Below are 12,571 nucleotides of genomic sequence, written 5' to 3' on the forward strand. Positions count from 1 at the left end.
ACAAGCCCTAGTAAACCATTGCCATTGCACGAGAAGAAACAGAATACAGCCCTGCACGCACTTTGCCTTGTTGGCTCCTGAGGGGCTCTGTAACATGTATTTCTGTCACTAACGTGAGCACCACACAGAGCACTGACTATGCACAGGGAACGGGGTGATGCGTAAGAAGTGCTGTTTTTACATCATTGCCTTTCAGAGTGCCCTTTGAGGTGATGTGAAGGCTGGAAAGACATTGCACTAAGCTAAGGGGGAAACCTTGTTACCATCACAACGATCTGTGGAAAGGTGGGAAAATCTGAGCGAAGGTTAAACTTCATTTCCTTAAATGTATGAAATTGAGTTGAAAGATCAAACACAATCTCAACTCTGACCCACATTATCACTGGCCACATTATCACTGGGAGTTTTGCTATTGACTTCAATGGGACTTAAGCACCTGCTTAACTTAAGCACCTGCTTTGATGAATAGGAATAGACTTAGGCACACACCTAAGTGCTTTGCTGGACACTTGGGCCCATACCTTGGCATTTGTTTCCCTGAGGACTTTAAGAAGTCGTCCTGTCTGCTGTGGTGTAATGGCAGGGTTTGTAATACCCTCCTGTCCTCAGATCTGGCAATAACCTCCTAGCAAGTGGTGATTGGAAAGGGTTAAAACTGCTAGGTGTGAAGGAGCAATATGGGAAAGACAGTGTGAGTCTGATAGCCTGGCAGGTGGATGAAGTCTAGAAGGTGATGTGTTGATGTAGCTCTGTCCTCACAGGGAGGTGAAATGGAGCCAGCGTCCATAATGGAGGTACATATTTACCTGGAGCATAGTGTATACCTTTAACATCAACGACCGCACAACTCAGTGGGTGTAGCTGGTAGACGTTTTCATGGGGAGCATGTAACCGTTGCTTGTTGTAGGTTATCTCATGAATGGTGGTTGAGATGGTTGGAATAGAAGGGGCAGTGTTAAGCTTTTTTTTATGCATCCTAGCTCACAAATATATATATATGTGGTATATTGAAAAATGTTAAAATTGTGATCTATAACTTTAAATTCTCAGAGGTTTCCTGGTCCTGCTTGCAGGCTAGGGGCTCTGTAGGGAAGCGTGCAATAAGAAAGAGCTAGCCTGGGGCAAGGTGAGGAAAGTTGTAACTCTCTGCCTTAGGGAGCAGTCTGTTTTTTCTCTCTGTGTTTTTGGGTTCTTGCATGTGATTGTTCTAGATTCTAAGAAATAGTCTTATTACATTGCAGCCTTCCAGCAAGATGATTTATGGCTTTATCTAATTTCTCTGTGCATGCTTGGAAACCTAACACACACAGAACTACGTTGTCTTGGTCTTTCCTGCTTTTTCTGTGGTGAGGACTTCAGGAGCTATTCTTTATATGTTAAGATGGTTTTAATTGAGGATGTAGGTCTGTCGTGCTCAACTACATCAAGTTTTTCTGTCCTGCTAGTCCTCAGTGCAAAGATTACTGCATGTGAAGAGATGATGAGGCCCATATGTCTCAAATCAAAAAAGAGAACTGTTGTTATTGTTCTTATTATTTGGGGTTTATTTGTACAGATTTTTGTTTGGTTTATTTTTAACAGAATATCAAGAACAAAGATCAAATCAGTTGACTACAGTGCTCCAAGTTCAGTACTCCAGCTGGGGTGAAACTTGATTGGGCAGTGGTGGCTCAATAATACTTTCAAATGGAAAATTTGTTCACATTCAGTGTATTTGAAACACAGTTCAGACAATGACAGATTGACCTGGGCAGAACAAATAGCATTCTCTATTTCCAATCAACAGGCTGCATTCTATCCCTCACTTAAAACAACACTTGGCACTTATGTAACAACTTTCATCCAAAGATCTCGAAGTGCTTTATAAATATGATGCATCAGACACTCACACACTAGAGTGATGGGCACCATAGTGGTACCAAGGTAGAAATGTTATCCCCATCGCACAGATGAGAAAACTGAGGCACAGAGAAGAACCTTTCCCCAAGTCAGATAGTGAGTGAGCAACACAGCAGGAAATGGAACCCAGGAGTCCCATTAATATTCTGAGCACTACACCATAGCATTATGGTGTGAATTATCTTTAACAATCAAACAAGCGTTGAACAAAGCTTTCAAAAATATTCTGAATTAATTGGAGACAAAATCAAAACATGCAACAGCAAAACACGCTGCTGCTATTTAAAGGGAGTATGCTCTGAATAATTTCTGAGATCACCACCAAAAATGACTTTACTGGGACTGTGCTCAGGAGAGCTCTACATTCCCTAAGGTCTGGAGCTGTGCCCCATCTCCAACCCCTTCATTACTCTGCCTTTGATTTGCTCGATTTGCTCACTCTTCCTTTTTTACAGAAACACTTCCGGCAGCAGAACAGGCAGCACTTCAGAGAGATAAAGGTGGCAACGAGCACGACAGCCATGAGAAAAGCAATGACATCCAGAGAGTGGTACTGGATCCAGTTGAGATCGTGGGCTGCAGGCCGCAAATGCTGGGCCCCCTTGTGTCTCATCACAAACTCGACCCAATACACCGCGAGATCAAGGGGATGGATAGGTCTGTCGAGGTGAAGAGCTGAGAGACGCATGATATTTTCTTTATAGCTACAAAGAGAAAAAATGAAATGTTTTAAATACTTTTTTTTATTTAGAAAGTTAGAGGATTATTTATATCCAGAGAAATAAATCCCACTGAGATCCATCAGTTAACATTCTTCTCATGCCATATGCACTGAGGGTTTTATTCCCCATCTGTGTCTTAAACCCTCTTAAGAAAAGAGAGACATTTTAAGTGGCATCCAGGTTGTGAACTGGGGATGGCAGTGTTAACATTGACAAAGAAAGCGGGCAGTAGAGAAGGTTTAAGAGGAAAAATCAGGATCTTGGTTTTTGCTATGTTAAGCTTAAACTTCAGCGAGACCTCTGGGAAGGGGTATCTAGAGGGCAGGCTGAAATGTGGGATTTCAGGGGAGGAGACCAGTCATGGCAGAGAAATCTATTTATAAATCATCAGCCGAGAGATGGTAGCTGAAGCTATGCAAGCAGATAAGGGCACCTGGGGACATGATGTAGAAGAGAAGGTGTCATAAATATAGAGGGAAGGGTAACAATCTTGATGTATGCAGTAGCATAAAATCCCTCCTTGGCAGCTGTACTAAATTGCCTTACCTGTAAGGGGTTAATCAGTTCAAATAACCTAGTTGGCATCTGACTAGAAGAACCAATGAAGAAAGAAGATACTTTCAAATCTGGGGGGGTGGGGGGGGAAGGAGAATTTGTTTGTTGTTCTCTTTGTTGTTTCCCCTCCAGACGGAGGGAGAGACCAAGCAGGTACAACATCTCCTGAAAATATACCTGGAATAATCGCCTAAAATTACAAAAATTGTAAGTAGGGCAAGGAAATGCGTTAGGTTATTTTTTTGTTTTGCTTGTGAATTTTCCTATGCTACAGAGGTAGTTTTATTCCTGTTTTTGTAACTGTGAAGCTGAGCCAGAGGGGAATCCTCTGTGTTTTAAATCTTTTTATTACCCTGTAAAGTTACCTTCCATCATGATTTTGCAGGTGGGATTCTTTTATTTTTTTCCTTATAAATAAAGCTCTTCTTTTAAGAACCTGATTGATTTTTAGTGTCCTGAAGACAAAGGGTCTGGTCTGTACTCACATTTCTAAGGCAATTGGTTGGTATATAATTCTCAAGCCTCCCTGGGAAAGGGGGTGAATGGGTTTGGGGGGATATTTTGGGGGGATAGGGATTCCAAGTGACCCTTCCCTGAATTTTTGTGTAAATCTTTTGGTGGTGGCAGCAATACCATCCAAGGACAAGGAAAGAAATTTGTGCCTTGAGGAAGTTTTAACTTAAGCTGGTAGAATATAAGCTTAGGGGGTCTTTCATGTGGGTCCCCATATCTGTAACCCAGAGTTCAGAGTGGGGGGGAACCCTGACAGAAGGCCAAGGACCAAGTTCTGTGCATTCTGCGGGAGAGAGGTGGAGGAGACTCCTTAAAACTCCCCTTCCTTGGGTTGCCTACCAAATCTTAGAATAGCTAGGTAGTTGGGACACTGCCTATTGCGCTGCCCGGTAATGTCACATTTATTCCTTGTGTGTCCCACATTGCTATCTACCTGCTGTCTCTTGTCTTATCTTTGTATTGTAAGCTCATTGGGACAAGACACCATCTTTCTGTTCTGGGTTTGTACAGCACCTAGCTCAGGGAGGTCCTGGCCCATAACTGGGTCTCGGTGCTACAATAATGTACTAAGATATCCAAGAGAGACCAGTTTCAAGAAAGCCCAAGGAGAGCAGAGTGTCCAGTAGAAGGGAATTGCACTGAAACAGCAGAAGAATCAAGGAGGATAAGGATGGAGTATTGGGCCCAAATCTGGCCAGAAGGGGATCATCAGTGGCCTGAGGGAGGATAGTCTTGAGTTGAGTGGAGCAGAGAGGGTGGAAGCCAGACTGGCGAGGAATTGGAGGAAAGGAAGTCAAGACAGTCGCTATAAATCTCTGTTAGATAAATTTAGAGGTGAAAGGTGAAGAGGCGGCACTTGGAGAAATAGACAGGGTCTCTTCGAAGCCTTGAGAATCCAGTGTGGGCTGCTTAATTATAGACAAACTATTTAAAAAGGTTAAGTTCTCCTCAAACTGAAGTCAATGGGCTCATTCGCATTTACCCTGGTCTACCAGACAGCTACTCTAAATGTAACCTAATCTTGTGTGAGACAGCCAGCATGGGAGGATGAGTCAACTCCACATGGCCCTTGGCAGTGAGTGGATCAAAATCCTTTCCTGGTTTCTTTCTGTACATGTTCCATCTCAGCTGCTGTGCAAGCCAAGAGACATCGCTGACCTGCATTTCCTTTGTAGTGCCCAACCAAGCAGCATTTGATTGTGCCTGATGCTGCTGCTTGCAAACAGATAGAAAGATGAGTTGACTGAGAAAACTCTGGTCTATATAGTAAATTAATGCTATAGTTAATGTCTATAAAACATGACAGGTTGGCCATTATAAGGTAATCCTTTAAGGATGTTCCACAACAGAACCATAGCTTTGCTCGATATAAGCCAATGTATGGGAGTGACTATGCAAATGAGATGATGTAATGCTGATATGGGCAGGACAATCATTAATGTTTAGCCATCTTCGACATTCTGCAGCATTTTGCTGACATTCACTGTACATTACAGCAAGTCAGGAAATCAGGTCAACCTCCCTGGAAAAACATTCCAATAAAGCATTTTTGTTTGAAAATGTTCAGTGGAACACTTGGGTTCTTTGATGAAAATTTGTGAACTGGAACAAACATTTCTGTTTAAAATTTTCAGTTTGTTTAGATTTTTGACTTTTTCCCTCCCTTTACGTCCATTTCCTGCCTGGAAACGAAGAGAAAAAAGGGGGAAACCTCCACATTTTTATTGCTGTCTTCACATTCTCCAAGAAGCTTGACACTTTTGGCTTTAATCATGTGACGTACCTTGAAAAATTGTTTTCTTCCACCGTATATATGCCACACCCACTTGAGCATTGCATCATCTCATTTGCATACTCAAGCCCCTTCTAGATACCTATAATTAGAGACCCTGACGAGGAAAGTCCTGCAGTAATGGGGAAAATACTAGCCCCCTAATGCTAATACATTGGTGTATAAATCCTGATTGCTGAGTGATACATAACATGGTAATATGACAAGGGTAGTGCTTAGTGTTCAATTTAACTGGAAACCAATGAGCCAGCATTATATTCAATAGCCCTAAAATGAAGATGACATTTATATCTGCTGTTACTGACCTTTTATCATTAATCACTGCATTCAATGCATCCGATAGGTCCTTAGAAGTCATTTCAAGTACATTCAGCGTTACTCCCGCACCCCGGGACTCTATCCGCTTAGCATTGTCCATCTGGTCTCCAAATAATGGCATCAGAACCATTGGCACTCCATTGCATATCCCCTCATAGATTCCATGTGAGCCTCCGTGGGTGATAAAGGCACGGGCTTTGGGATGAGCTGTGAGGGCGAGGTAGACGTATTACTGTAGCAGACTGCTTGCTCAGACATTACTGGTTAATTCTTTAAGCTGCAGGAGGCACACTATTAGATGTGCTTTCGGTACAACGGCATCGGTGATTATAAATATAGAACATGACAACACTGGAGTGCAGGTCACATGGGAATTGCTCCTGGACAATCTTCAGGATTACAATTATCAGTGAGGGAGTGGACCTTAAAGGTCTCAGAGGTTCTGCTAGGTTTGGATAATCTTTGCAAAGCTTTGAATCGTCTGTAAAACTTTTGAGATCTTGGAGTGAAATCCTGGCCCCACTAAAAACAATGAAAGTTTTGCCATTGACTTCTGTGAGGTCAGGATTTCACCCTTATCCTTCAACCTTAGCTAATCTTTCCATTCTCAGTCAGATCTTTCCTTTCCCTAGATTCCTATCTCTTCCCACAAGTCCTGTCATCCTTACTTCTCCCCTCAATCTCTAACAAACTTTGGTAATTTCCCCTTTCTTCTCCCCAGTTCTCAGACCTCTCATGGAACTCCCCATAAGCTCTGACATCAAGCAGACCCCTCCTCATTCTGGATCCTGTTGAGAGGTCTGCAGTCTCTCTCTTGGACCCAGTGCATTATCTGGTTTGAATTTGGCAGGTCTTGGTGATTCACCTGTCAGCCATGTTCTAGCAGGGACTGTGGACATCTGGGAAGTCCAAGAGAACACGGGAGCTGCATCAAATAGGACACTGGTTCCACTGAGACTGTGGGATTTAATGAGATCACCAGGGAGAAGAGTGTATTTGAGGTGAGGAAGGGGGTGATTTCCCTAACTAAGGTCTGGGAATGGCTCCGACATAAGGGTGAGTTCTTATTTTTACAGAACCAATAAGTACATCCCTAGAAAAGATCTAATACAGAAGTTCTCAATCTTTTTCTGAGCCGCCCCCTCCCCCCCCCCCCGAACAGGGCCCAGGGGGGAAAGGGACTCGGGGCTCCGGGTCGGGGGTGGGACTTCTATTTTAGGGTGGCGGCAGGAGCTGGCAGGGCTTGGGCCAGCTCTGCACAGCAGGGTCCATGGAGGCAGCACCACCTCCACCCCCTGACTCACCTAAGCAGGCCACCCAGCCTATCTGGGTTGTGTGTGTGGTGGGGGTTCAGCTGAAAAAGTTTGAAAACTGCTCAGGGGGCAGGCAGGGGGCAGCTAGGGGCTGTGTGTAGGCAGGGTGTAGCTCAGGGTGCAGGGAGGGGGTAGCTAGGGGCTGTGTATAGGCAGGGGTTAGCTCAGGGTGCAGGGAGGGGATAACTAGGGGCTGTGTTCGGGCACGGGAGGTAGCTCAGGGTGCAGGGAGGAGGTAGCTAGTGGCTATGTGTGGGCAGTGGGGTAGCTCAGAGTGCAGGCAGGGCATAGCTAGGGGTTGTGTGCAGGCAGGGAGGTACCTAATGGTGCAGATGGGATTACTAGGGGCTGTATGGGTACAGGGGGTAGCTCAGGATGTAGGCGGGGGTAGCTAGGGGCTGTGTGTGGATGGAGGATAGCTCAGGGTGCAGGCAGGGGGTAGCTAGGGACTGTGTGCAGCCGGGGGGGGGGAGTAGCTCAGGGTGCAGGCAGGGGGTAGTTAGGGCTGTGTGCTAGGAAGACTCCCCTGTGGTTGCTGCTCCCCAAGGGCTCTGTCAGCCACAGAGTGGGGTCACCTTACTTGGGCGGCTCTTATCTGCTGCGTGAGCTGAGGACAGGCACAACCAGCAGCAGCAGCAGCAGATGGGGAAATGCCCTGGCTGCCTGCTCCATGACATCAGCCAGAGCAGCAGCTGCCCACAGTGCCTGACTCCAGTTGCCCATGTCCGACCTGGCCAGGGGGTGGGAACTCGGGTGCGAGAAGAGGAGGGGGGGTGGAGCTGCCCCCTAGTCTGCCCCGCTCTGGCATTGTAGTGGGGGGACAGGCAGCCAGTGCTCGGGATTTCAGTCGCGGGGTCCCACAGCCCCCTGAAAGGGCTCATGAACCCCTAAGGTGACACGGACCCCCGGTTGAGAACCGCTGATCTAATAAACTCCGTGTACAGCAGTTACCATGTGAATTTCATAATCTAGCAGACAAAGGTATAACAAGAGGTAATGGCTGGAAGATGAAGCTAGTCAAATTTAGAATAGAAATAAGGCACACGTTTTTAGCAGTGAGGATAATTAACCAGTGGAACCTAACGCTGTGTGCAGACGACCTGTGCCTGCTGAGACTGTGGGGGGGAGGGAGGGCAGAGTGAAGGCAGCCAGCTTCAGCAGTGTTACTGAGCATGCTCAGTCCGTGTGCTCAAGCCAAGCCGCAAATGTGGGGGGGCATATGATCCTGCATGCCCCCCATGCATCGCCTCTGTTGTAGGGGATTCTATGTCACTGGCAATTTTAAAATCAAGACTGGAGGTTTTTCTAAAACATTTGCTGTGGTTTCAAACAGGAATTAATCCAAGGACGTCCTATGTTATACAGGAGGTCAGACTAGTTGATTACAATGGTCCCTTATTCATAGACTTTAAGGCCAGAAAGGACCATCATGATCATCTAGTCTGACCTCCTTCACATCACAGGCCACGGAATCTCACCCAGCCTCTCCTGTAACACACCCATAACTTCTGGCTGAGTTACTGAAGTCCTCAAATCATTATGTAAAGAATTCAAATTACAGAGAATCCATCATTAACTCTAGTTTAAAGCATCAAGTGACTCGTGCCCCATGCTACAGAAGAAGGCAAAAAAATCCTAGGTTCCCTGCCAATCTGATCTGGGGAGAAATTCCTTCTGAACCTCAAATATGGCCATCAGTTAGACCCTGAGCATGTGGGCAAGACCCACCAGCCAGACACCTGGGGAAAAATTCTCTGTAGTAACTCAGAGTCCTCCCCTTCTAGTGTTCCATCACCGGCCGTTGCGGATATTTGCTAACAGCAGTCGCAGATGGGCCAAATGGCTTTTTAGGCAATCTTATCACACCATCCTCTCCATACACTTATCAAGATCAGTCTTGAAACCAGTTAGGTTTTTGTCTCTGCTGCTCCCTATGGAAGGCTGTTCGAGATTTTCACTTCTCGGATGGTTAGAAAATTTTGTCTAATTTCAAGCCTTAACTTTGTTGATGACCAGTTTATATCCATCTGTTCTTGTGCCAGCAGCATTAGTGCTTAACTTGAATAACTCCACTCCCTCCGTGGTATTTATCCCTCTGATGTATTATAGAGAGGCCCTTCTGGCTTTGGAATCTACAAACCTATGGTATTTATGACTATTCCCTTAGAGCATTATCAAATTAAAAGAAACCTACTTAATTGTTGCCTCTCCTGCCCAGACTTACCAAGTAGATCGTTCTGTGGCAGCCATTTGATTAGCTTTGTGTTGTTTGCAAGGTTGGGGGGTGTTTCTCCAGTGTACCTCCAAAGAACCTTTGGGAAATAATAAATGCAGCATTAATATTAAGCACTTGCCTCTTACAATTCTTCTGCTGTTGCTTCTTCCTGTAAACTGTGCTGTACAGCAGAGCAGATAAGCCCATGACAGACAAAATCTGTTTCGTCAAGGTTTGTGCTGAGCAGCGGAGATGGGGTTTTGTTTTGACATTAGAGGGGATGGAACAGGTTTTTGGTTATTGAAGCTATTTGTTGTGTTAAGTGTTATACCACACATTTACAAGTAAAAAAATAAATCAAATAATACAGAATCATAACCAGTGACTATATTTCAACATGTTATTCAACAGCTGTGCTAGAAAGATTCTTTTCCTCTTACTGTCTGAGGTATTGTTCCAAAGGCTTCAGCAATCTGCTTGGCTTTCTTCATGGGAATCTCAGAGACCATTGACCCCAAGGAGAAGACCACAAAGCCGTGTTCCCCAGAGGCATTCACAATGCTTTCAAATTCCTGCAAATACAAAGAAACCTCCAGTCAATGCTTTTCATTCTAATCCATGTCACAGGGCCATAATTCTGGTGCTTTGCAATCAAAGGGATCTCATCTTGACTAGCCTGGAAAGGAAATAATGTTAAAAGGCCAAATAATTCAATATGGGTCTGATCCTATAAACATGTATGCATGTGAAAAAACATATGCATATGATTGTCTTGTTGAATCCTATGGGACAGCTCCCAAGAGTAAAAATTTTGCATTCAAGTGTTTGCAGGATTGGGGCATAAATCAAGACTCCGTATGGAAATAATCAAAGGTGCGGTGTACTAAATAAATAAAATATATGGAAAGTAAAGTAAAGGAAGATGCAATGCAAACCAAGTAGATAGATTAAACCATGGTCATATATTTCCTGGCACCCAAAAGCAGCTACATGCATTGTTTTCTTTTGACACACCAGAGTTGACAGGAAATTCAGGCTTAGGTCTGATGTTTCTCTTTTCAGATCACACAGTTGTGGAAACATGGTTGGTGTTTTTAAAGCTTAATGATGTAAACAATGGCCTGAAAAAAGAGGCACCTTTAAATTCTTGACTTATCAGTTCTGTCTGGATCTTGAGAATATTGAAAATCCTGTAACTTTCTTTTCTTTTAAATAAAAAAAAAAAATCTTTCACAGTTGCCTACACATGGACAGGTGGAAGATTTTGAGACCCGTACCACACAGAAAGGGCTAAATAGGAATCAGCAACTAACTGTGATGATATAAATAAGTGAAAAGCTAACTGCAAGGGCAAGTGAACCAATAAGGAATAAATGTCCTATTTCTTACCAATATGTTTTCATTAAAGCCTGGGGAAGAGAGAGTGCCAGAATATTAATTTAAATTCAGACCCCTTTCAAAAGTTTTCCAGGGTGCACTGATGAATCTTTAAACAACATGGGGTGTGAAAGGCAAACTTTGTTAAATAAGTTCATACAACTGTCAGGCTCTTTGTGAGTCCTGCTGTTGACCAGTTAATCCCTGGGTGCTAAGGGACCACCAGGATTGGCTGTCTTCATTCTTGTGTGACAAATTTATTATATGTTTTGTTGACTGGTTAAACAACAGTGACCTTTGTTACAGACTGGATCCTGAACAGGAGGGCAAACGATTTGCTGATGTCAGCAGTCCAGACACTGGGACACAGGCAAACAATTTCAGTGCATGACTTGGTATAAGGGGCCCATCCAAAGCCACATTCTCTATAGCACGTATTTAGTGATCTTCTTAGACATTGCAAACTAAATTCAGTATAATCTCCAGACCTGTTGGAATCAGGCCCGGATGCCCACACAAACAAGTGCACTTCTGTGCACAAATAGGCTGGCCAGTGATAGGCTGCTGAGATTCCTTCCTAAGCCCTGATCCAGCAGAACAGCTAAGAATGAATGCTGCTTCAGGCATGCGTGTAGTTCCATTGACTTCACTGGGACTGCTTACGCTAAAGTTACTCCTATGTTTAAGTGCTTTGCTAGACCAGGATCTGTTTTCCTGCCAGCAAAGACCACTTTCCTCAGGGGACTTCCCCTCACAAGCAATGGTTCAGAAAAAGTTTTTTTTCCTCAGTCCATCAGCTGGACTCAGCAATCAGTAGTTCAGGATGATTTGACATTAGTGTTAGATACCTAAAGAATGCTGTTTATTGTGAATGCTGTCAGTTACACAGTGCTATAACTAACCACCACAATTTATTGGGCTACACATTTAAATGATGTCGATACATTTTCAGGGCTATATTCAGGTTCTTGTCTACTCTGTGCCATAAAGGGACCAAATTTCACAGCAACGATCCCTAAATTCCAAGGCACCAACCTCTAAATTCTGCATCAATGTCATGAAACATCCTTCACTCTCATTTTGGTATCTATACTGCCTCCCGCCCCGCCCCGCCCCCAGCACCCTCACTGTTGATGTAACAATTTGTCTATGATTCCACTATTGCAGTAGTGGTCACTTTTATTTCTGCTGTTTTCTTTCAGTTTGTTGTCTATGATAGTCTAACAACAATCTAGCCTTTTTAGGCTACTTTTAGCCTAGTCTCTTGTGTAAATGTGTTGATCTTCCTACATATTCTCACACAACTTTAAATTCTATTGCCTTATTTTTCTGCTTCATGCCATTCTTCACACGCCAGAATAGACTGTGTGGATAGATTGTCAATATAATCCTGCATTCCTTGTGTACTCAAACTCCCCCCAGTTTCAAGGACTATACAAAGTATGCTAGATTGGATCATTCATTAGCAAACACTGCAGTATCACATACCAAATTATGTTGTCATGAGAATGTAGTGAACTAAGGCCTTGTCTACACTTAAATATTGTGTATAGTTACAAGTTGCCCTGTCAATCTACTGAGTGAAGCACATTTTTTAACCATCTCATTCTTCATCCCCCAACAGTATTCTGAGTTCCATGCCTGACTATACAACTACTTTATGTGAGGATGGTTCTTCATCTCTGAATGTCAGGTTGCTAGTTTGTCAAAATGAAGCTAGTACCCACCTACCTTGTATGAGTGCTGTCACTTAATTAATGTCTGTCCTACTCTTAGAAATACCTTCATGAAAGGTACCACTCTAATGCAAAGTTTCAATATTATTTGGTATGCTGGGTGACCCCACAAGTCTCATGAAGAAATATAT

General features: G+C 43.8%; 1 protein-coding gene across 8 annotated transcripts in view; it reads right to left on the reverse strand.

The window, feature by feature from the left end:
- Positions 1-1,523: 1,523 nt before the first annotated feature.
- LOC101936446 (UDP-glucuronosyltransferase 1A1-like) overlaps positions 1,524-12,571 on the reverse strand; it is an 87,975-nt gene continuing 76,927 nt past the window's right edge. For all 8 annotated transcript variants that reach the window (XM_024109247.3, XM_024109244.3, XM_065561137.1 and 5 more), the window contains 4 exons: positions 9,768-9,899; positions 9,337-9,424; positions 5,787-6,006; positions 1,524-2,603 (listed from right to left, as the gene is read on the reverse strand). In XM_024109247.3, the coding sequence (XP_023965015.2) occupies positions 2,306-2,603; positions 5,787-6,006; positions 9,337-9,424; positions 9,768-9,899 (738 nt within the window). In that variant the 3' untranslated portion in view covers positions 1,524-2,305. The remainder of the gene's footprint in view (positions 2,604-5,786; positions 6,007-9,336; positions 9,425-9,767; positions 9,900-12,571) is intronic.

Source organism: Chrysemys picta, chromosome 11 (genome assembly GCF_011386835.1).
Source record: "Chrysemys picta bellii isolate R12L10 chromosome 11, ASM1138683v2, whole genome shotgun sequence".
Taxonomy (NCBI): Eukaryota; Metazoa; Chordata; order Testudines; family Emydidae; genus Chrysemys; species Chrysemys picta.